Source organism: Hyphopichia burtonii, assembly GCF_001661395.1.
Source record: "Hyphopichia burtonii NRRL Y-1933 unplaced genomic scaffold HYPBUscaffold_6, whole genome shotgun sequence".
NCBI classification, from domain to species: Eukaryota; Fungi; Ascomycota; class Pichiomycetes; order Serinales; family Debaryomycetaceae; genus Hyphopichia; species Hyphopichia burtonii.
The window spans coordinates 61679-86000 of record NW_017963733.1 but is presented as its reverse complement, the minus strand read 5'-3'; the positions used below and the strand labels follow the sequence as shown (position 1 = coordinate 86000).

Here is a 24322-nt window from a genome sequence, read left to right as displayed (position 1 = left end):
AACATCTTGGTATAGCTAATGAGGTTTAGACCGAGCTTAACTATGGGCCATATCTCCGCTTGTAAGCGAACTGTCAACAAAAAAACGAAAACAAAAACCTTGCAAAAACCGACCCGATCTTGACGGGATTAGGGTGTAATAGCTGTGAAGCTTATTCAATACTTGGTACTTCCCCATTGGAACTACAGATCTCCTTAATGTATTGTTTGCAGTTAAACAGAGGAGCCGATACAATTAGTCAGCAAGAAGGATTTAGGGATTAGAAACTTCGTTTGTTAAGAAAATGAATCTATATTAATTAAAGCTATAAAACAAAAAGATGCAATAAAGATGGACTAGAAGCAAAAGACTTGATCGTGGGGTTGGGATTTCATTACTGCCTTTTCCCAGCCTAATTCTTCAGTCAATTGAATAAGTAATTTTTTCATTTCTGGAGGGCCACAAATGAATAATCTATTTTCAGGGTCAGGTTTAGGTAAATGTTCCGAAATCATTTCTTTGGTAACGTATCCAGTATCGCCTAACCAATTAATTTGAGGAGGAGAAGCTAAAGTATAATGGACTTTAAAATTAGGGTATTTTTTAGCTAATTCATCAATTTCATTTTTCAATAAAATATCATTAAGAGTTTCATTAGCAAAAATTAAAGAAATTTTAGTATTATCTTCGGGAGTGGTAATAATTTCAGTTATAACTTGTAAGATTGGAGTAATACCGGAACCACCAGCAATTAAACCAATTTCTTTAGCCATATTTGGTTTATAATCTAATCTACCAACTGGACCTCTAAATTTAACCGATTGACCTTCTTTTAAACTAGCAAATCTAGTACTAACTTTACCATTTTCGTAAGATTTAACTAAAATATCGAAAAACCCAGTATCAAACTTATTTGATATTGGAGAATAATATCTAATTTCATCTTTACCATCAACTTCAAAACAACAAGCAACATGATGTCCAGTTGGAATATCTAAGATTTCATCGTCACGATTTAATTTAAAACGATAGATGGCAGAATTACGACTAATGATTGTTTTATCAATCAATTCAAAATCATTCCATTTAACTGCATCTAAGGAAGATCTTCTTTTAATCGCTTCATACGATTTAAAACTAACAACAATTACAACAAACGTAATACTATATGGAAGGTATTCAAAGCCAAACAAACAGGTACCAAACAATATAAGCCCAACTGGAATATAAATCCCATGGAGCGGTGTATCCAACAAGTATCTTTTGTCTTCCATCTTGTAACCAACCGTAGAAGAATAAGTAAAACTACTAAGTAAAATACTAATAGTCTGCTGTCAATAGAGTGAAAAAAAAAAAAAAAAAAAAAAAAAAAAAAAAAAAAAAAAAAAAAATTAGGCAGCTACCGAAAGAAGCGAAAACGCCCTCGTATGCAGTCACTCCGTCTTTAGCTTACAAAACCCAATACAAATAATTAAGATCTACAAACCTACGACAAGGTCATGCTGGCGAAACATTAGATTACTATAAAAAAAAAAAAATAAATTAAAAAAGCATGGAGATTATAGAGAGAAAACACCTTAAAGTGAATAGGGTATTATAAATTGTTAAACACTATGATGAAAGAGATGTGAAGAAAACAAAAAAAAAAACTAGAATTGAAATAAGCAAAGATGAATTGATAAGAGAAATTTGAAAGATTAATATTCTTCTTCTTCTTCTGGGAAAGAATCAGTACCAACTTCTTCATAATCTCTTTCCAAAGCAGCCAAATCTTCTCTTGCTTCAGTAAATTCACCTTCTTCCATACCTTCACCAACATACCAATGAACGAAAGCTCTTTTAGAATACATTAAATCGAATTTTTTATCGATTCTCTTCCAAGCTTCAGCAATAGCAGTAGTATTAGATAACATACAAACGGCTCTTTTAGCAGAAGCCAATTCAGAACCAGGAATTGAAGTTGGAGGTTGGAAACAAATACCAATTTTAAAACCAGTTGGACACCAATCAACTAATTGAACAGTTTTTTTAGCTTTAATTTGAGCAACTGAATTTTGAACATCTCTAGTAACAACATCACCACGATATAATAAACAAGTAGCCATATATTTACCAATTCTTGGATCACATTTAACTAATTGATTACCAGGTTCGAAACAAGAAGCAGTAATTTCAGAAACATTATTTGATTCATGAGTAGATCTAGCTTTTGAAAAAACTGGAGCATAAGAAACCAATGGGAAATGAATTCTTGGATAAGGAACTAAATTAGTTTGAAATTCATTTAAATCAACGTTTAAAGAACCATCAAATCTTAAAGAAGCAGTAACTGAAGAAACAACTTGAGCAATTAAACTGTTTAAAGCACCAAAGCTTGGTCTTGAAATATCTAAATTACGACGACACATATCATAAATAGCTTCATTATCAACCATAAAAGTACAATCAGCATGTTCTAAAGTAGTATGAGTAGTTAAAACAGTGTTATAAGGTTCAACAACAGAAGTTGAAACTTGGGGAGCTGGATAAACCGCAAATTCTAATTTAGATTTTTTACCATAATCAATGGATAATTGTTCTAATAATAAAGAACCTAAACCTGAACCGGTACCACCACCTAAAGAATGGGTGAATAAGAAACCTTGTAAACCGTCACATTGATCAGTCATTCTTCTAACTCTGTCTAAAATATCATCCAAGATTTCTCTACCAACGGTATAATGACCTCTAGCATAATTATTGGCAGCATCTTCTTTACCAGCAATCAATTGTTCTGGGTGGAATAAGTGTCTATAAGCACCAGTACGAACTTCATCAATAACATTTGGTTCTAAATCAACGTATAAAGCTCTTGGAACATATTTACCAGAACCAGTTTCGGAGAAAAAGGTAGAAAACCCTTCATCACCACCTTTTGGTCTTTCTAAACCATCTTGTAAGTAACCATCTGGTCTAATACCATGTTCTTGAGAATATAATTCCCAACAGGCATTACCAATTTGACAACCAGCTTGACCGACTATAAATTTGTTAGTATTAGTTAATAAATCGCGTGTATCCTTTGATCATTGAACATTGAATCGTTGACTAAATCGTTGAATAAATTGCTGAATAGCTGAATAACTCGCTGAATAAATTGCTGAGTAAATAGCTGAATAACTCGTTGAATAAATTGCTGAGTAAATAGCTGAATAACTCGTTGAATAAATTGCTGAGTAAATAGCTAAATAACTCGTTGAATAAATTGCTGAATAGCTGAATAACTCGTTGAATAAATTGCTGAATAAATAGCTAAATAACTCGTTGAATAAATGGCTGAGTAAATAGCTGAATAACTCGTTGAGTAAATCACTGAATGGTTCGCTGAACACATTAGATGGATCATCAATCGATTAGATAAATCAGCTGGCATTCCGAATAGATCAGCATGATTGGATATCATAAATCAAATCGCCGGATACTTGGGCGGCTAATGAATTTTCATTCATTTGAACATACCATTGACACTAATAACTTCTCTCATTGTAAATATACTATATTATAGATGTATTCGATGGATTCAACCTACGTTTAAAAAGAGATATTAGTAATTTTGAAATCCTCTTAGTTGTAGAAGAGGAAAAACTAAAAAAATTTGATCAAAAAAAACAAATCCTTTGTGTATTGTTTTGATTTCTTACAGTGTCTTTTCAATTTTTTATCCCACTTTTTTTTTGTTTTGTTAGTGGCTCTCCGTTTAATTTTGATTTGTTTACTTTTTGCTCGTTAAATCACGGGTTGTGTGCAGTCCGCTATTCTTTTTTTTTTTTTTTTTTAACCGTGTAATTTTTTTGTTGTTGTTGTTCATTGGGAAAAAACAACACACCGGTACACCAGAATATTGATTGATGCACGCAAACATTTCTTTTTTTAATTGGTCATTGCACGAACCAGCCAGCATTACACCCGTGCCCCTTCTTTTAGTGGCTGCAACTACATCTTAGTTAAAACAAGTATATATTGACAATCTACTATTTTAGTTGGGGGCTAGCCACAAGAGCTAGAAGTACCCTCTGAGACGGTCCCAGACCGAGGTTGGTTTAGGACTCAAACCAAGTTTCTTTTGGAGTTGTGCAGATGCATCGGTAAACACATTCACAATTGGCTTATCCCATTTACTCTTGGAATCACCGTAAAACAACTTCAGTTGTTCCTGGGAGAGTTTGAGGAGCGAGCCCCGGTTGAGCTCATTCAAGAAGTTAGAATCGAATCCAAAGCTGTTCAAGTATTGTTTCAAATCAGCGTTGGACCATGATTCTAATACGTAGTCCCAGCTTTTTCTACTAGCATCCTGGATTTTTGGTTTGTATTCACCGTAGACCAGCTGGACTGCTTCGTTGGCATCAGCACCATAGCTTTGGGCTGATTCATATGCAACCCGAGCAGCCTCTTCCACAATTGGTTTGTATTCCCCGTAAGCACTCCATGCAGCTTCGTTAACATCGTTATAAGTATCAACAACCTTTGGTTTGTATTCGGAATACGCCAGTTGGGCCTTTTCATTGGCTTGGCTATAGGCACTCTGAGCAACTTCATTGGCTTGATTGTAAGCTTCGGCCACTTTAGGTTTGGTTTCGATATAATTCTGATGGGCGGCACTGGCATATTGCTTCAGTTGCTCAACTGCTTCGTCAACATGCGGTTTGACTTCTTGATACTTTCCGTTCAAAACACCGTTGGCAGAATCAGCATAGTCTTTAGCGGATTCATAGGCATCGTTGGCAACCTTTTGTGCGGATGCATACGCATCTTGGGCCACTTGTTCGGCTTTTGGTTTATGTTGTTGAAATGCTTCATTAACGTAGTTTCCAAAATACTTGATGTAATTTTGTGCCTCATCAATAAACTCCTCCACTTTTGGTTTTTGAATTTTATACGTTTCAATCAATTGGTTACTCAAATCATCGGCGTATAATGTGGCGGCATTCACTGCAGCTTCAATATTATCCTTCACCTTAATTTCTTTGGAGTTGTTGATTAATTGTTGCGAGTACTCGTAGGAAGCTTGTTGGGCTTTTTGCAAAGCATCATTCACTTCAAATCTATTATCCTTATATTTATTCTTCAATACTTTCGCAACTTGATTATAGTGCTCAATTGAAATGGAATAGGCCGCAAGTAACGTTTCATCAGCAATCGAATTGGTTTCACCAGCTTTTTCCTTGGTGGCTTCGTAAGATTCCTCAATGCTCTTCTTATACTCATCCAAATCAGGTTTATAATTCTTGATTTGCTCGTCAATCGATTTAGATGCATTCTCTTGTAAGCTTTGATAATATTCTGCAATTGAGCTGATCAATTCTTGTCTTGAACCATCAACTTTTTCCCCCTTTTCTTGTAACCATTGACGAATGGCTTCAGTCGACCAGCTATCAAAATACCAGTTAGATGGAATTCCAATTGCTTGTTGAGTCTTGACCGGGATATTCTTCAGAGATTTGACCAATTCAATCAATTGACGTTTGGTGGAAAATTGAGAAAATTTAACATTACGTACTTTTAAAAATTCTTTTAAACGATCTTTTGACCAGTTATCAATACCAACTAAAAAGGATGAATTGATAAAGTTATCCAATGTTTTTTGCCAGCTGTTGGTCTTCTTACCAATGTATGGATCAACATGATCCTTGGTAGTTTCAATCCAACTCTTGATATCATTAACTAAATAATTTTCATGCGACTTTACCATTTTTTGCAACTTGTCAATATCCAAATCCTTAGCTTCAACATTAGGTTTAGTATCAATCAAACCATGCATATATAACCATTCTCTTAATTGAGAGTAATTCCATTCGTTAATAAAATCGTCCTTGATTTTACCGGCATCATCAAAAATCAGTCTTTCCGGTAATTTTAACGAGTCAAGTAATGATTGCTTATTATCAATGTTTGATAATGAAGCAATATAATTATTTTCCTTAACCATTTTTAATAAATCTTCTCTCGATAAATCTTCCTCATAAGTTAAGTCATGCTCTTTCAACCAGTTCTTAACATCATCGATTGACCATCCTTGGTATAACCAATCACCAGCATAATTACCAGAAACTTGGAATTTTTCAAGAATATCATCCCAAGAACTCTTAGCGGAATCAATCAAATCTTGTCTTGTTGAAGTTTTATCAAAACTAATTCCATTGGACTTCAAAAAACTCTTCAAATTATCAATAGTCCATGATTCGAAAATCCAGTTTTTAACTTGAGAATAATAATCTCCAGATGGATTCAAGTCCTTATTGGTTAAATAATCTAAATTGTGAGGAAATATCACACTTAAATCAGCATTGGGATCAGTTGCCAAATTCAAAATTTGTTGTTGGCCATCATCCGTGACATCGATGGTAAATTTACGGTTCTTGTACTCAGCTTGTAACTTGTCAAATTCTTCTTGGGCTTGTTCATTCAATTTATCACTTGGTGTATTTTCATCAACATCAACTTTCAAATCTCTTAAAAAATGTTTGATATCGTTGTCATTAAAGGTTGAAAATGGAGAGCTATTGGCAGCAACACTGCCAGCCAAAGTTGCAATTAATGCAACAGAGAAAAGTTTCATTCTGAGATAACTAAAAGTATTACTAACAGAATTGAAAGAAATTCCACTCGATCTACTAATTATATCCTCGAAACAATTACAGTCATATATATACATAATTGCAATTTCATGGTCATAGATGCAAAAAGCACAGCAAGCAATCGTCCCCGGTCACGTGAACAACTTTCCCCTAATCAACTCAGTACGCCAAACGTCCTCTTTTCAGTGTCCCTACTTAAATATCTAGTCGCCGTTGGCTATTATCAGGTATACCAGTCTACTGAGTCTACTTTGTTAGTCTCACTCAATTGATTGTGCTAAACGGATATGCCAATGGGTGCAACAAAAATGTTGGATTTTGAAATTCTCATAATTTTTTTGCGGTTGCTGCCAAACCTGTGGATTCAAGCACAGAAATCATACAATTCATACAAAAATAGGTTTGCTAATTAATGATTAAAGGTAAACAAATATGGACCTATCAAATGAAACATAGGCAAATTGTGGGGGAAAGGAGGGTTCTTTGATCATTCAATTCATCTATTTCGCGAGAAGAGAAAATCCAATTGTCAGTCCCCATAGTTACAGCCCATATGTTTCACATTGCCAATATTCTTCGAACATATCACACACACTGGTTATTCCAATCATGGAATATGGTAAGTATTCCAGGCATTTGGGAAGAGGCAGAGAGTGCCCGCTACTAAAAATCAAAAGAAAAAAATAGAGGGGAGCATACTAGTATTTTGCAACTATTAAAGAAAAAACAACCGAATTACCAATGTTGCAAATTAATATGAATATAACCTCCCAAACAAAATGAACTACAGCCAGGGTTATTGGGAGAGCGACTCCATTTTAGTTGAAAGTACTAGTACAGGCTCGTCATTATTTGCGACCGATGGTGGTTCTAGTGATGTTTCGGACCGAGTCTCGAATATTGGAACCTTATTCAATCGGGTGGCTTTAACACCTAGGATTGACGTGACTCCAGCAGAAGACTTATCTAATGAAGAAGAAAATAATAGTCAGATTGACAAAGAAGAGGCTAACGAGCGGTTAGGTTTTGGAGTTGTACGAAAAATGCAAATCCACAATATGGTTTTGAAAATTCAGACCAATTGGAGACGTGAAAGAGCAAATCCATATTTAGAAGTGCCTAACTTTACCAGAAGTGACAAAAGTTTAGCTGAATTGCTAGCAAATAAGAATAGAAGTATGGCAAATGATACTGACACTTTTGGTTATTGGAGTTTAGATACTATCAAAGAAGGTAATGTTAATTTACGCTATGATTATAGCTTGAGAAATTTAGCAAGAACTAAATCGATTTCTAATGTGAAAATTAGTGATGAATTTCACAAATCCGTCACAAATGTTATCATTGCTCTGAATAGGGACGGAGGATTGTTGAAACTTAAGCCATCAACATCATCTCCTTTAACTGCGACGAAATTTCGAAACGACGCCTTTTCCTTTCAAATTGACATTTGGGAGCGCATACCACGTCAAATCAGGTATAGCGAAAACTACCACACTGACCTTGAAAAAGGGTATTCTATTAGCGATGACGGCTTATTGATTGAATTTATCGACAGAACCGGTGACAGAAGAAAGCGATTCCATGATTGGTGGGGAAAACTAAAAATTATATTTAGACACAAATCCTTATTACAAGAAAACGAGCGTGTTGATGAAGAGCTCAAACGACTTGCTAAGGACTGTTTGTTGATGGAGTACGAGAAACTCCAAAGATTAGTGTAAACAATATATACCCAACAATTAATTGTTGCAAATTGTAACTGAGAATCGTATGAGTATTTAGTTAAGCGAGCGAAAAATTACATGGGTGGGTAAAAAAGGAGATAAATAATCTATGAAATTAAGTAATTATGAGAGAATAAATTTTTAAGAATGACAAACTTAATCTTTTCTGATATATTTTCTTTGGAATTTATCATTAATATCAGCCAAGTAGTAGACACCTTTAGCGATGTTTTCTAAGCTACCTTTTGGTTCATAACTTTTTTGTAAGTGAATTTGTTCTCTTAATTCAATGGCTGCAACATATTCTTGAGGAGTTTTTTGAACTCTTGAACCATTTAATTTATCATCAATGTTTAAGTTGGCAGTGATTTTAGAGATGTCACCTTTAACTTGAACTGATAATAAGGTAGAAGCTAAACCAGAACCGTAAGAGAAGACACCAATTCTTTTATTTTGTAAATTATCATTACCAATATAGTATAATAAAGAAGCTAAACCAGACCAACAAGAAGCAGTGTACATATTACCAGTGTTGGTAGCAATTTGTAAAGCAGGAGAAACTCTTTCTTGAGTAGCCTTTTTAGCTAAACCTAAGAAAGTTTTTTCAACAGTTTTATCAAGCAAAGAATCTTCGTAAGATAATTCAGATAATGATTTAATTTGATCTTCTGGTAATAAATCTTTGAAGCTTGAAGGATTTGATTTAAAATCGTTGAATAATAATCTTGCATAAGATTTAGTAACTAATTTACAAGTTGGAACATGGAATGCATTATAATCGAAATGATCATAAACCCCAACAGTTTTACCCTTTTCTTTGGTGATTTTTTTAGAATAAGCTTGATAGCAGTGATCAATAGCTCTGGTATAACAAGTTAATGAGAAATGACCATCAACAACTGGATATTCAGAGGTGAAATCTGGTTTATAGAAATCATAAGTATGTTCCATAAAAGAACCTCTAGTTGGATCAAAGACAATTGGAGCATCTGGACCAATCAACAAGGCGACAGAACCAACACCACCGGTTGGTCTAGCATTACCTTTTGAATAAATGGCGATATCACCAGAAACAACCATTGCATCTCTACCATCCCAAGAAGATGATTCAACCCAATTAATAGCGTTAATAACAGCACTGGTACCACCATAACAAGCATTCATGGTATCAACCCCTTCAATATCAGTGTTTTCACCGAATAATTGCATCAAAACTGATTTAACGGATTTAGATTTATCCAATAAAGTCTCAGTACCAACTTCTAAACGACCAATATTATTGGTGTCAACGTTATAATTTTCAAGTAAACGAGAAGTAACAGTCAATGCCAATGAGTAAATATCTTCTCTATCATCAACGAAAGACATGTTGGTTTGTCCTAAACCAATAGTATATTTACCACTTGGAATTTCATCAAATTTTTCTAATTCTGCTTGATTAACATAGTTCTTTGGAATATAGACTTCAATAGCCTTGATACCAACGTTTTGAGGTCTGGACATGTTTGCTTCAATACTGTTATTCTTTTTATTCTTTCTAAAAACGAATGAAGAAAAAGAAGTAATGTTTCAATTACTAGTGATCTATCACTTTAAATGAAAAAAAAAAGACAGTTGAAAAACTGTGTGTGTTTATCGATCGTATAACGCGTACCTAAACGACGTTTAGAAAAGTTTTGGGTGTTTTGTCCATTTCATTTTCGACATCGCCATTTTCTGCAGGTTAGCCCTTTTACATGTTAGATCCAAGGCTTTACATGTTGAGTCCATACAATTTGCATGTTGTATGTTTGCAGTTTGACTTCATATAATTTACATGTTATGGCTTTGCAGGTTAGAGTGATACTTTTACATTTTACCTATTTACATATTGACTGCTGGACTTTACAGGTTACATGTTTTCGTTGGCAGATTAAATTTAAAAATCGCAGATTACGCCCGTTTTATACAGTAATCAGAGCAGCCGTTTTAAACTTTGTTTGGCTGTCACTTATTGTTTGATTTAGTCTTGGTTTATGGCTTTCCCCGAGACTTCCTACTTCCCAATAGGTATAAACCATCAAAAAAAAAGCGACAGACAGCCCAGGAGGATCGTTAGCCAGAGATAACGTTGATAAAGATCTAAAGAAGCACTCGCTTAAAATTATCTTTGGAGGAAAAAATTTCGCCATCACCGTATTAAATTACGCATCTTACTAATAAAAAAAAAAAAAAGATCCGTTCATCGGTCTTTTAATTTACTTACGAGTGCTTATCATAACTTTAGGGATATCAAGTAAGCTAGACTCTTGCGATATTGAGTTGATACTTTCAGGTGAATTGCTGTTTAGTGATGTCGGATCCAATAGCTGAAGTTCCTGAATCAATCAGGCTGTTTCGTACGCCTAAATTGTTCCATAAGACATGGGCTGGTACTTTTTATTGCAAACCCCTGGCAATTTTTCAACCAACCAATCTTGATGAAATCAAGGAGTTGGTTAAACAAGCTCGTCTTCACAATAAGACGATTATGACCGTAGGGTCGGGTCATTCTCCCAGTGATTTGACCATGACTAAAGAATGGCTTTGTAACTTGGATAAGTTTGATAAAGTATTAAAACAAGAAGAATTTTCGGGCCCTCGTACTGAAAATCCCAATGAAAAAGAAGTCAAGTTTGTTGATTTGACCGTGGAAGCTGGTTGTCGTGTTTACCAATTAAATGATTACTTAAAGAATCATTCGTTGGCTATTCAAAATTTGGGTTCAATTAGTGATCAATCAATTGCCGGTCTTATTTCAACCGGGACTCATGGTTCTTCCCAATACCATGGTCTTGTCTCTCAACAAGTTGTATCCATTAATATATTGAATGGTGATGGTGAAGTCATCACTTGTAACTCGGTGGAAAATGAAGATATCTTTAGAGCTGCCCTTTTATCCTTAGGTAAAATCGGGATCATTACTCATGTTACTTTAAGAACCATTCCTCGCTATACTATCAAATCTAAACAAGAAATTATCAATTTCTCAACTTTACTCAATGAATGGGACTCTATTTGGTTAGAAGCAGAATTCATTCGTATATGGTGGTTCCCATATACATCCAAATGTGTTTGTTGGCGAGCAGTCAAATCTGAGGAACCTTTAAGTGACCCAAGACCTTCCTGGTATGGTACTCGCTTAGGTAGATTCTTCTATGAATCTCTTTTATTCATTTCGGTTCATTTGTTTCCTCGTTTCACTCCCTATGTTGAAAGATTTATCTTTAATCAACAATATGGTACCGTTGAAACTCTTGGTAAAGGTGATATTGCGGTTCAAAACTCAGTTGAAGGTTTAAATATGGATTGTTTATTCTCTCAATTTGTTAATGAATGGTCAGCACCTTTAGGTACTTCAAAAGACTTGTTAGTAAAATTAGATGATGCCATTAGATCGGCTGCTGCAAAAGGTGATTTCTTTGTCCATGCTCCAATTGAAGTTAGATGTTCAAACGTTACTAACTCTGATAAACCTTTTGTTAATGATGATGGTGAAATATCTTTATATCCACCTCAATCATGGCTTGCAACAAGAAATAGATTAAGCTCTGGTCCTATACCTGGTAATAATTTAAGACCATACTTGGATAACTCTCCTGATGGATTACCTTACGTTGAAGATGTTTCTAAAATCACAAATGATCAATTGACTCTATTTGTGAATGCTACTATGTACAGACCTTTCCATACTAATGTTGAAACCAAAAAATGGTATCAAATATTTGAAAATTTAATGACTGAAGTTGGTGGTAAACCTCATTGGGCTAAAAATTTCATTGGTGTTGATGGTGATCATAAAACTGATGAAGACTTGAAAGAACAATTAGCTTATGGTGGTCGTGAATTCTATACCATGATTGGTTTCAATCCAGTTATGAAAAAATGGTTTGGTGAAAATTTAATCAAATATAATGACGCTAGAAAGAAATTAGATCCTCATGGCGTTTTCTTGAGTGGTAGAGATTGGGCCGTTAGAAATGGTATCTTAATAGACTAAAAGTATATAATTTTTACATCAATGTACTTAGAATGAAAATCTTATGTATAAATAAATTCTAATATACACTATTCATTATGCTATTATTTAAAGGGTGCCTTTAATGGATCAATAACTGTACCTTGTTTAGTAATGACCCTAGGCATAGACATCCTTTGATGGGTTTCTTTCGAAGTCCATTGTTGGCCAATTGGCATACGCAATGAACGTTCATATTGTTCTCTTGTTTCAAATGGATAAGGAACAGCACCACTTTGATATTTCAAATTTTTCTTATTGACCTTTTCGTTGATTATGACATCTTCTTTATCTTTATCTTTTCTACGGTTCTCTTGAACAACACCATCAATTTTACGAACAAATTTATTCTTCTTCCTCTTTTTAATTCCTTCACCTGCCCAGTCACCCCAACCAGGTAAAGTAACATCTTCTTCTTTATCACCTTCATCTTCAATGACATGTTTCTTTTCATTTTCAAACTCTTGAACTACGTCATCACCTGCAAACGCTTCTTTAATAAGATTTTTTTGTTGGAACATTCTAATTTCGCCATTGTTGGCTTCGTCGTCATCAACGTCTGAATCGCTATCATTCACACCTCCCTTGTTAACATGCAACGTTTCTTCTAAACTGATGATGTTATCGTCTTCACGTTCTCGGTCTGCGGCACTTCTCTTCTTACTATGTTTGGATATTTTTGCAGCTGATTTACTGAGACGGGAAGAATCTTTATCAATTGCATGAATTTTGGATGATTTCTGAGTTGGTTCATTGGATGCAGTTATCCAAGGATTCAGTTCATCATCATTACTATTGTTATCTTGTTTGGAGCTGCTATCGTCTTCGACATCTGAATCATTACTAGAGACAACTTCAACATCACCTGCAACGGTATATTTTTTACTCAATTTTTTGTCTAAGCTCTTAGCATTATCAAGTTTTATTTCATTTCTAGTGTGTTGATCAAGTGCATCCATTTCAGCCTTCATTTCAGCAGAATCACCACCATAAACTCTTCTCCCTTGATTCTTACGTTGGCCAACGCTGGTGTTCCCATTGGAAAATTCATCAATATCTTCACCATTCTCCAACTTACGTAAGTTTTCAATTTCTTTCATATTTTCTTCTCTTTGTTTTGCTTCGGCTGCTTTCATAAAGTCCATCGCAAGGACCCCTTTACCTAATTTATGTCTTTTTACATCATCACGTTCTTCATGATCGTCATCTTTTTCGTATTCTTTTTCGATATCGGAAGCTCCTCCATCACTTTGGTCACCATCTTCGTAACCTAATTGTTTTGCTCTTAATCTTTCACCTTGTCTCAACATTTCTTCTAATTCGCCTCTATTGGAAGCATCTTTAGAAAGACCAGTCTTGATCATTGATTGTGCCCATTTAGACTGAGTTTTATGTTTCAAGTTCATTCTTTCTTCAGCACGTTTCATGTCATGATCTTCAGGGTCACTCTCCATATCAGAACCTTCTACTAATTCTTGATTTCTGAGCCTTTCCTTCTTTTTTATTTTATGATATTGTTTAGATTTAATTTTCTTAATACGCTTAGCTCTTCTTTCATCACGGAACATTAATTCTCTCATCATTCTCAACTCGTTTGTTCTTTTTCTCATTTCTTCTTTAGATAATTTAGCAGTAGCAATTTCTTCAAAAGTTGCTTCATTCTTATCATCAGCTAATGCGGATTCTTTTAATAAGTTTTGAATTTTTGACTCAAGTTCAGTTGCAGGTTCTTCATCCGGTTTGAAAGTGTTGGCAGTAGTATTTGGTTGAGAAGTTTGATTCATTGGAAATTTCAAAACTTCGGCATCAAGATTAGCTTCAACGGTTTTTTGCCATTTACTAACTTGGTCTTTTGTAATATTGTAAGCTACTTTTCTATCGTGTCTTTCTTGGATGTTTTTTGGTAATGGGACTGCTAATGCCTTTGATTTTTCTGGGTCTTCATCGATTAAAATTGCATCTTTGGAAATACTTGAGTCAACTGCCGAAATCATATCATTTAAAGATAACTTGTTACCACTGGTTGGAACATTATATTCATTTTCTTCGGTGGTTTCAGTAACAAGTCTTTTCCTTTCTTTGGCTGGTTTTTTCAATTGTGATTGTAAACGAGAAACGGTATTGGTTAAATCTATATCATCGTTTTCCCCTTCATCAGCAGTATTAAATATGTCTTCGTCTGATTCTTCAGCTTCGGGTCCTTCTTCTGACTCGTCATCGTCATCATCTTCTTCTTCGTCGTCGTCTTCTTCATCATCTTCTTCAGAAGATTCAGTTTCCCAGTTATCGTCTAATTGTATATCTTGATTCTTACTGGACTTACTGGATCTTGATACGTCTTTGTCATCCAAATCCCAAGCTTCTGACAAAGGAATGAATTCACTTTCGTCCACACTATTGTATTCTTCTTCTTCCGACTCGGATTCTTCTGACTGTTGGTGACCTCTTTTTCTCTGCTTGGCCTTTTGTTTTCTCTTCTTTTCTTTATCTCTGATGGTTTGAGAAAACTTCGAATTTAAAACATCGAAGTCGTCGTCTGAGCCCAAAGCCTCATCAGAGTCAAGCTCTTCGTCATCAAAATTATCGCCTTCTTGTCCCTTCTTACCTAAAAATCTTGAGGCATCCATTATACCATCATGAACCTGAAGGTCATCACCATCATTGTCAGATCCTTCTGAATCATTGTATCCATTTTCAGCACGTTCTGCAATTTGCAAAGCGTTTTGGATTTTTTGGGAACTTCTCTTCTTGGAACCCTTACTTTTACGAGCCATTTCTAAGAATATTCGTTGTTGAATAAGTTGGAAAGAGGTATCGATATAGTATAATTCAGTCTTTGAAAAAAAAAATTGAGTTGCAGCAGCGATGCCTTAAACAAAAAAAAAAAAAAAAAAAAAAATAGATAACTGTGCGTAGTGTACAAATCAAGAATACAGTATATACCGATTGACCATGGAATCGATTGAATGATAGACAACTTGTCTCTCTAACAAATTGATTTATAGAGAGGTTGTTCCTTATTTGAGGGAGGGGTTGTGAAGAGAATTCTAATAGGAGTCAATGTTAATTACATTCCCTTATAGGATCAGAAATTTTACTAAAATTATTTATTTAACATGATGTAACTACTTAAGGTATTTCTAATGATCTTCAAACTGGCACGAGGAACCGCCATAAGAAGAAAAGTTTGACTTAAGCCTTTTTTTTTAATTTCAGGACTGATCACAAGGCATCTAATCTATCGTTAATTTCTTCCACGCTTAATTTTTTATATCTTGGGCCTTCAACACTAGTACCTTTGAATCCTAATAAGTGTTCTTGTGGATCACTGACAACTGCAATATCTAAGTTTTCCCCCGTTAATTCACCATCGACTGATTCTTTCAAAGCTAAAAGAGAAACATGAATGGCATCTTCTAATTCCAAGTTTTCATTCCATCTTTTCTCTAAAAAGGTTTTTGCAGTGACTGAGGTCTTACCAATTGCAGTTGCTTTCCATGGGAAATAACTTCCTGATGGATCAACTTGATATAATTGAAAAGACTGTGAATGGTGATCATAACCACCTACTAATAAGGAAACACCAAAAGGTCTAATACCACCCGATTGGGTGGATTCTTGCATTATCATGGCTAATTCTTGTACCATGATCTTAACTGGTGGATATTCATTATAGATTCTTTTATAATTGGTATGTGCTATCTTTCTTGCTTTATCAACAAGAACTCGGAAATCAGGACCCATTCCTGAATATGACATACCAATATCAGGGGTAATTAATTCAACTTTGGTGTGTGAGTTTGATTTAAGAAGATTGGAGTTGGCTTTACGTTCAGTAGCAATAACAACACCATTAGCTGACTTTATCCCAATGGTGGTAACACCTTGTTTAACCGCATTCAATGCATATTCAATCTGAACTAATTTCCCACTATATATGAAAGTTAGTAACTAATTCATTCCTCAAGTTTTATATTAATATACATACCTTGGTGAAAATGTGGTTAATGAGAATGAATATCTATCAGCCATGCTATCTTTATATTATATCTTTAAGTTGGTGATTGTACTTTGAATTAACCAGTGTAACTTCTCGTAAGACAATGACAGGGAAAGTGGATCGGTGAAGTTTGGTTCTTGTATGATTTAAATGTCAATCAAACGATTTTCGTAACAATTGTAGCTGTATTGGCGTTATAAACTTCTGTTCGTTTCCTCTCACTTAAAGAAAAATCAAAGGTTTTGCCTTCGAAAGAAAAAATTACTGAGGAAAATGTCGCGAAACTTTTCAGATAAATGTCGCGCTAGAATGTCGTAATTTGCAATTATTTGCAGTTACTCTTAATATCGATTATTCTTAGTATCGATTACTCTTAGTATCGATTACTCTTAATATCATTACTCTTAGTATCGATTACTCTTAATATCATTACTCTTAGTGTCAATGTTTCATGCTTACATGATGATGAATAAACCAAATTAAATTACGATCTATAAAAATAAATTAATGTACAGAACAAACACCAGAAAGATAAAAGAATGCAAAAAAAATGAAAAGCCAGGATTTAATTAATCGTCTTCTTCATCATCAGTATCAGCTGGTTTTGGAGTACCTTTAGGACTACTCAACCATTCAATATGACGCAATCTTCTTCTTTCGGCTTGAAGTTTCTTTTCATTTCTAGTCATCTTCTTCTTTCTAGTTCTAACCTTAATATTGGCCGGTGAATCATCATCGTCAGCTCTCTTTTTAACTGGAACTGGAGCTGGGGAGCCTTCGGCAGATTCACCACCATCAGCAAATCTATTGTTATCAACAGCAGCATGACCTTTTTGGACAACTTCACCATTTTCAACATGCCACTGTTCGGGACATAAAGCACCAACGAATTCGTTGTTGTGGGAAATCATAACAACACCACCGGCCCAGCCTCTAATGGCAATAGCTAAACCTCCCAAGGAGTCACGATCCAAATAATTGGTAGGTTCATCAAGAACTAACAAATGAGGATTATTCCACATTGCACCAGCAATGACAACTTTAACTAATTGACCACCAGAAAGAGAGCCCATAGGAGTATGATCAGCAATTTCACCATCTAAACCAACATCTTCGAAATGTTTTCTAATAACAGATGGAGTTAATTCACGATAACCTAAACCTTCTCTAGATGCTTCGTGATCATCGAATTTTTGAACTAATTTATCAAAACCATGTTCAAGTAAAACTTCTTTAGGAACCCAAGAATTATATTTTGGCAACCAATATTTCCATTTAACTTCATATTGGAAAGATTTTTTCAATTTTTGTCTACCAACAAGAGCTTCAACTTGTCTTGGACCTCTACCATCGTCGATATCAATTGATTTTTCCATTTGTTCCTTTTCTTCTTCGGAAATTTTACGAGACTCTTTTAATAAAACTTCACGATCATCACCAAATCTATAACGCCATTGTAAATATTGGTTAGCAGTTTTTTCTTTGTGTTGTTCAACGTGTTGTAAAGCATGTTGAGCAATGTAACCAATTCTCAAATTTGGATGTTTTTCAACTGTACCTTCATTAGGAATCAATTCAGCAGTTAATAATTTGATCAAGGTGGATTTACCTGCACCATTTGGACCTAAAATAGCAACACGAGACGATAAAGATAACGAACATGAAACATTAACTAAAGATGGTTTTGGAGCATTCGGATAGCTAAAAGTAACATTAGACATTCTAGCGACTGCTCTAGTGTTAGATTTAACCCCAGTCAAAATACCTGGAGGTGGGAAAGCCATTTGCACATTAGAATCAGTTAAGGTATAGTATGATTTACCTTCTGGTTTAACTTTAACGAATTCAGACAAATTACCTTTATAGTAGGCCAATTTCTTATTTTCGTAATGAATAATATCAGTACAAACAGCATCTAAGAAACCAGAATCATGTGAAACAATCAATGAAGTGATTGAAGTATTTTCGACCAAATAATCTTGAAGCCATTTCACATTGGTAACATCCAAGTGATTGGTAGGTTCATCCAATAATAAGACATCAGCTTTCATTAACATAGCTCTAGCTAATTCTAATTTCATTTTCCAACCCCCAGATAAAGAACCAACATTTTGCTCAATTCTTTCTTGTGGAAATCCAACGGTAGATAAAGCTCTTGAAATTTCCTCACGACCAACGTTAGCTAATTCAGGATCTGAGGCAATGAAACTGACTAAATCCATATCAGCTTCGGAACCTTGTAATTTATGTTCAACAAAACAAGTTTTCAATTCATCAGCAGTTGGGAAACCTTCTAACTGACCTTTAGAAATAGCTCTCATTAAAGTGGATTTACCTGCACCATTTCTACCACATAAACCATATCTATGACCTTTCAATAAACGTAAGTTGGTCTTATTCAATAACATACGGGAACCGTATGCTAAAGAGAAATCGGCATTAACAATTTCAACAGCACCTTCATAGTCTGCAACGGCTTCAGAAGAGTCGGGAGCGTATAAAACTCTTAAATTGTTAATAACTTCGTTAATGTATTTCTCTTTCAATTCTTCGCTGATAACATCTGGAATGGTTGATACTGCCATGTTCAAATATTCTCTCAAACGTTTCCAATCATTAACGTTGGCATCAATTTGTAAAATACTGGCTAAGTAATCGGAGATCATTGGATTGATTAATAAATGAGTAACAACAGGGGCTAAATCAGAAGTTAAATTGTCTTGATAAAAGTTTTTAGCTTGATCAAAAGATAATCTACCATGGAATTTACCATCAGTTTGTTCACTTTCAGCATCTTTCAAAACTTGTAAAGCTCTGGAACCTAATTCTCTAACTTCTGGTAAAGAAGCGTTATTGACAACTTTTTCAACACCTGGTAATAAGATTGGAATGAAAGATTCAATTTCACGTTTGTTATTAACTAATCTGGTTAAATTTTCGGTAACAGTAACGGTTTGTCTTAATTGATCATTAGAAGAAGAAGACATTTTCAATGATTTATCTAAAATTGGGACTAAAAGAGATAAAGCTGGTTCGGTAACTTCAGCAACAAAAGTAACTGATGATAAATTCTTTATACAATCAGTGACCTTCTTTGGATCAGCTAAAGTATCAACGATAATATCATATCTATTTTGTAAATCCAAATTATCTAAAACTTTGACAAAACGTTTTAAAGTTTTCAAACCTTGTTTAGCTAATTCCGGTTTAAAATCGGTAGCTAAATCAGTTAAAATTGGAACAGCTTTGATAAATTTCATTTCCAAAATATCAGCAGGAACATCATCAATTAATCTTTCAAAATAATTCAAAGCACTAAGTTTGGCATTCCATTTTGCAGAGGAGGCCAAGTAGTCCAATAAATCATTAATAACTACGGTACCTAATGCTTCTACTGGGAAAATACCATATAAAGCATCAACTGCAGTCTTAGCAGCTTTGACGACATTTTTGTCTTTATCAGTGAATAAGTCATATGCAATATTGAAAAATTGAATTAAGTAAGCTTCCTTAGGAGTCTTACCACCAATATTGACTGCTAATTGCTGAATAATTAATAAAGCAGCCTCTCTAACTAAAGGAGAGTTTTTTGGCTTGGATAATGATTTCAAAATATCCAATAATTTCCATTCGTCAATAACTGATAATGAGTCGGCTTCTTCGGTAATTTTTTTGACTATACTTTCAACTTCTGGTTTAACATCCCCAATTTTAGATGCTTGATCAATTTTACTCAAGTTTTCTTGAATTGGGATATCACCAACATTAAGTTTACTCAAAGCAGTATTCAAAGATGATAAAGAAGCAGTAGATGAGTTAGCATTTGGAGTAGTTGGAGTTGCGGTTCCACTATTCACGGCTGATTCAACTGGAGTATTAAAGTCTTGATAGTTTTGGTATCCTTGGTTATAGTTTTGATATCCTTGATTGTAGTTTTGATATCCTTGATTGTAGTTTTGATATCCTTGATTGTAGTTTTGATATCCACCTTGATAATTATTGTAGCCTCTGTTATTATAGCCACCTCTACCTCTATTGTTATATCCGCCTCTAGAGTTATTATTCTGTCTGAAACCAAAACCCGTAGGCTGTTGTTGGGCCTGTTGCTGATTCTTCAAGAAATCGTCAAAAGACTGTTTATTAGACATCTTGAATTACTGGAAATGGGGCCGTTGGGGTCTTCGCTAAGAAACAAGCTCGCTTCGGTATTCAATGCCCTGGTAAAGTTTAAGATATAAAGAAGGAAGAGTAAGTGATGAGAAGGTGAAAAAAATCGATGATTTAAAAAATTTTCCTTTGTGAGATGCTTCACGTTCCTTTCCCGTCTCGCACAAAATTTGTCATCTACATACAAAACTTAAAACAATATTTAAATTATGAATTATATATAGTGATAACATGATGGTACATACTTATGCAATTAACTGTAGATATGATGGAATGAATACTGTGCACGAAAAGAAGTAGACAGTTACAAAAAGAAAAAAAAGCGGAAAACGTATAATATAAGGGATTGAAAAATGAAAAGATTGAAAAACTTAAAAATGAAGAGAATCAAGCATATTTGGTATCGTAAACGTACATGTCGATTGATGAGGGGGATGTTTCGGTAACAACGATGGCTTTATCCTTGGTAGCGATTAAATTGGAGGAGGATCTTGTATTTATTTTACTTTTCAATGTTTTGAAGGATGGAGGAAAAGCATGTTCGACAACTTCAAGATGCTTATCATTCTTGTTTAGTCTTATAATATCATCATTACCACTGAGCACAAATAACAGGCCTCCGTCGTATTTACCAATTTCAGTTGACTTTTCCTTGTTGAAATCCCACAATCCAACACTGCCGGAAGGTGGGGGAGAAATGTAGATGAGTTGATTGCGAGAAAGAGATATATCTGATAAATTATCAAGCTCTAAGTCAACTTTTGATTTTGTTTTTGTGAAAATATTGATTAAGTTCAATTTTTTCCCAGATTTGAAAATGACTTCGTAGGTGGAAAGAGTAGGATCATCACAGTTGAAAGGACCCTTAGAATTCTTCTTTGGCGATTTAGGAGATTGGTTAGCTTTATTTGGAACTTTCAACCAACCAACATAATCAATGGCATCAACGGAAAGAAAACCTTTGTTATAGCTTCCGATTTGCTTGTGTTTGACCTTATTCTTAAAACTAATTTCGAATATATCAATATGAGTACTGGTTGCAATAGTTAACCCCCAGGCTTTATATCCATCGGTCCATTTGTGAGAAAACCCAATTAAGGACAGGGATAACGGTCTCAAGGTTTTAGAAGCATAATTATGAATGATATTTTTGCTAACTCCCTTTTCACTAATTTCCAATAATTGAGCCGTTTCTTGGTTAATGAAAATATATTTTGAATGTGAGGAATCAGCCACTAAACAATAGACGTCAATTAAATCAGTTAATTTGGCATCTTTTGTAAGTGAATTACTACACAATGGCTGGTTGTTTTCAGGCGTCCAAACTTGTAGTATATTATTTGAATCTTCTTCACCAATAGTAATGATATAATCATCGTAAACATTTGTGAATATTCTTACATTTTTACCTGAGGGTTTCAAATTAATACTCTTGCATTCTTTTGGGCTGTTTTTCGATCCATTAGAATTATTTTCTTCAGTGGAGATCGAGTGGCTATTCGTTTCTTCATTGTTAGATGGTGATTCTTGAATTTTTTCATCTTGTACTTCTTGTGAGCCTTTACTCTTATGATTTTGTATGAATTCATTTAAGGGATCATCTTCGTTTTCATCATCGGTTTCCAAAGTCACGGTTTCCGCATCGCTTTCAACGATACTGTCATTGATAGAGTTATTACTTGGATTGGGAGAAGCTGGTGGAGAGGCATTCTTCGTAAAATCAGGCCCACAAGGGGAAGGTGCTGAGAGGGAATCTGGAATATCTGGTAGAGGATTAATTGTATCATTAAAGTCATTTACTTTTTCATCAAAGTCCTCATGCTCTGAATCGATTTCTTCTTGGGTCACTTCTTTTGTATCTTCATTAAATTGACGATTAAAAATGTTTGAAGAGTCATCAATTTTTGTAAGACTACCATTTTTTAGGTCGAAAACATCTTGGTTGTTATCATCGTTGCGATCGAATGAAAAGCTGTCGTGATCGTTAAAGTGCTTCAAATGATTTGAAGGCTGGTTCTTTGATTGATGTTCTGTATCAAGAGTATTGGTAAAATCATTAAAATAGAACTTATCGGAACTGAACAATTCATCTTGTTCATTGAGCTCTAAAGAGAAAGGGTCTGGTAAATCAAGATAATTCCCATTGTTTACACTTGGAGTTTTCAATAAATGAACTAATTCCTTCATTGATTTTGTTAATTGATACCTCGATTTCTTAATTACATCCAAATCAATTTCTGGGATTTCAATCGAGGTCTCAGTGTTTTCACCATTGACTTGAGATTTTTCTTCGTTGCCCAACTTTGATTTTAACACCTTATTTTCATTCTCCAATTGTTGAATTTTAATATTTTGTTTATTATTCACAAACTTTAATGCATTAATTTCGCCCTGATATTGAAGTAATTGATACTTCATCTCGTTTTTCTCCAAATTGGTCATTATTTTGAACCTTTCCAAGTTTGTGAATTCGCTCGTAAGATAATTGATTACTCCAGGTAATGTGTAATTAGCAAGGGGGGGTTGCATTTGCTGCTGCTGTTGTTGTTGCTGCTGTTGTTGTTGTTGCTGCTGTTGTTGTTGTATATGTCTTTGCTGTAGAACATGCTGTTGATTCATGCCATCCAGCCATTGTGAGTTCTTAGCGGTTCCGCCGTATGATTTACTCATGTCAACTTTTCTAAATGCCTTCTAATATAGTCTTCTATAATAATTTGAAATCTCCTTGGATCTTCTTGGATCGGCTAGCAACTTCAGTAATCTTTCTCTTTCCGAATAGCGTCAAGTAAGTAAGTTTAGGGGTTCTTTCAATATAACTTGAAGTTGTTCATAAAACTATGATGAATCTGGATCTATTGCTCGCGATCACGCCCCAAATTGGCACTTTTCAAATCGATAACCTGCGGATGTTGATTAGTCCAGTTACTCTGATCCGCCTGGATTGTGTTATGGTAAGTATCGGTCAAGTCCAGCAAGAAAAACCAATACTATCGAATGGGCAATTGAATTTCAATAAATTCTGATTTGATTCGTGTGTTATTTTGATTTTTTTTTTTGGTCGAGCCATTTTTTTTTTTTTGTTTTGTTAGCAAGACATTTCAGCACTGGAGAATTTGGGCTCGGACGGTGAATTGGCCATTGTTACCGATGGTTAAATGATATGAAACATGAGTAATTGGAAAGACCTACAAGACTAATGGACTCAAAAGTATGTATTTATAAAAGATATTGAGAGTGGTTGAGGTTTAAGATATATAATGTACAAAGGATGAAGAATAGGGAAGTTAGTTTTTGGCAGCAGCCCAGTCGTTTAAACCGTATTTATTTCTGGCAATTTCAATGGCGTAGAATTGAATTCTAACGGCAAATATGGTGCCGTCTTGAGAGTATTCATCCGAAGCCTTGGTTCTTAATAAAGTACCGAAATTGTAATCTTCCATTTCTTTGAATTTTTCACAGAAAGTTCTCCACTTGGCTTTACCGGATGGACTCTTCATGGAAGCTTCGTCAATGACGGCAACGTTACCTGGTTCTTTGAATTCTGGGAAATCTTCTAATAAGGTTTCCAATATGAAATCATCTTGTTTGGTCAATTTTAACTTGGATCCTGGGATTTTTTCTAATAACCCCCAGTAGGTTTCGGCTTGCATAACAGCCTTGACAGCGAATTGTTTTTCGATGTCTTCTAAGTTTTCGGCAGACTCGGCGTTGAAGGTAGACATTATGTATTTGGCTAATCTAAAAAACTTATGTAGTTGTTCTTCACTATTCTTTCAGTATTCAATTAATGAAAAAAAAA

General features: G+C 34.6%; 12 protein-coding genes across 12 annotated transcripts; 3 read left to right on the top strand and 9 right to left on the bottom strand.

Moving 5' to 3' along the window:
- HYPBUDRAFT_218232 (cytochrome-b5 reductase) lies at positions 1 to 1342 on the bottom strand. The gene has a single exon (XM_020223091.1). It carries the CDS (start codon positions 1251 to 1253, stop codon positions 336 to 338), a length of 918 nt encoding a protein of 305 aa, XP_020074913.1. The 5' UTR covers positions 1254 to 1342; the 3' UTR covers positions 1 to 335.
- Positions 1343 to 1676: 334 nt separating this feature from the next.
- Positions 1677 to 3580, bottom strand: TUB1 (alpha-tubulin; the record flags this gene model as incomplete). The annotated part of the gene is made up of 2 exons (XM_020219795.1): positions 3478 to 3580; positions 1677 to 2998 (listed from the first exon to the last, which is right to left on the bottom strand). Exons 1-2 carry the CDS (start codon positions 3500 to 3502, stop codon positions 1677 to 1679), a joined length of 1347 nt encoding a protein of 448 aa, XP_020074912.1. The 5' UTR covers positions 3503 to 3580.
- A 438-nt stretch (positions 3581 to 4018) lies between these two features.
- Positions 4019 to 6574, bottom strand: HYPBUDRAFT_162663 (uncharacterized protein; the record flags this gene model as incomplete). The annotated part of the gene is made up of 1 exon (XM_020222578.1): positions 4019 to 6574. One exon carries the CDS (start codon positions 6572 to 6574, stop codon positions 4019 to 4021), a length of 2556 nt encoding a protein of 851 aa, XP_020074911.1.
- A 45-nt stretch (positions 6575 to 6619) lies between these two features.
- On the top strand, positions 6620 to 6889 carry HYPBUDRAFT_153474 (uncharacterized protein). The gene has a single exon (XM_020221566.1). It carries the CDS (start codon positions 6683 to 6685, stop codon positions 6863 to 6865), a length of 183 nt encoding a protein of 60 aa, XP_020074910.1. The 5' UTR covers positions 6620 to 6682; the 3' UTR covers positions 6866 to 6889.
- A 381-nt stretch (positions 6890 to 7270) lies between these two features.
- HYPBUDRAFT_153473 (uncharacterized protein) lies at positions 7271 to 8460 on the top strand (the record flags this gene model as incomplete). The annotated part of the gene is made up of 1 exon (XM_020221565.1): positions 7271 to 8460. A coding segment is annotated over exon 1 (940 nt), but the record flags the coding sequence as incomplete, so codon positions are not given.
- A 16-nt stretch (positions 8461 to 8476) lies between these two features.
- Positions 8477 to 9823, bottom strand: ERG13 (hydroxymethylglutaryl-CoA synthase; the record flags this gene model as incomplete). The annotated part of the gene is made up of 1 exon (XM_020218858.1): positions 8477 to 9823. One exon carries the CDS (start codon positions 9821 to 9823, stop codon positions 8477 to 8479), a length of 1347 nt encoding a protein of 448 aa, XP_020074908.1.
- An 829-nt stretch (positions 9824 to 10652) lies between these two features.
- ALO1 (D-arabinono-1,4-lactone oxidase) lies at positions 10653 to 12338 on the top strand (the record flags this gene model as incomplete). The annotated part of the gene is made up of 1 exon (XM_020220220.1): positions 10653 to 12338. One exon carries the CDS (start codon positions 10653 to 10655, stop codon positions 12336 to 12338), a length of 1686 nt encoding a protein of 561 aa, XP_020074907.1.
- An 83-nt stretch (positions 12339 to 12421) lies between these two features.
- Positions 12422 to 15109, bottom strand: HYPBUDRAFT_97659 (uncharacterized protein; the record flags this gene model as incomplete). Its single annotated transcript, XM_020223995.2, has 1 exon — positions 12422 to 15109. A coding segment is annotated over one exon (2688 nt), but the record flags the coding sequence as incomplete, so codon positions are not given.
- Positions 15110 to 15469: 360 nt separating this feature from the next.
- Positions 15470 to 16563, bottom strand: PRE8 (proteasome core particle subunit alpha 2). Its single transcript, XM_020219362.1, has 2 exons — positions 16345 to 16563; positions 15470 to 16287 (listed from the first exon to the last, which is right to left on the bottom strand). Exons 1-2 carry the CDS (start codon positions 16386 to 16388, stop codon positions 15579 to 15581), a joined length of 753 nt encoding a protein of 250 aa, XP_020074905.1. The 5' UTR covers positions 16389 to 16563; the 3' UTR covers positions 15470 to 15578.
- A 362-nt stretch (positions 16564 to 16925) lies between these two features.
- Positions 16926 to 20504, bottom strand: ELF1 (Elf1p; the record flags this gene model as incomplete). The annotated part of the gene is made up of 1 exon (XM_020218879.1): positions 16926 to 20504. The coding sequence occupies one exon, from the start codon at positions 20502 to 20504 to the stop codon at positions 16926 to 16928; it is 3579 nt and encodes a 1192-aa protein (XP_020074904.1).
- A 258-nt stretch (positions 20505 to 20762) lies between these two features.
- HYPBUDRAFT_153470 (uncharacterized protein) lies at positions 20763 to 23516 on the bottom strand. Its single transcript, XM_020221564.1, has one exon. The coding sequence runs from the start codon at positions 23191 to 23193 to the stop codon at positions 20911 to 20913; it is 2283 nt and encodes a 760-aa protein (XP_020074903.1). The 5' UTR covers positions 23194 to 23516; the 3' UTR covers positions 20763 to 20910.
- A 291-nt stretch (positions 23517 to 23807) lies between these two features.
- HYPBUDRAFT_157911 (uncharacterized protein) lies at positions 23808 to 24245 on the bottom strand (the record flags this gene model as incomplete). The annotated part of the gene is made up of 1 exon (XM_020222326.1): positions 23808 to 24245. The coding sequence occupies one exon, from the start codon at positions 24243 to 24245 to the stop codon at positions 23808 to 23810; it is 438 nt and encodes a 145-aa protein (XP_020074902.1).
- Positions 24246 to 24322: the final 77 nt, after the last annotated feature.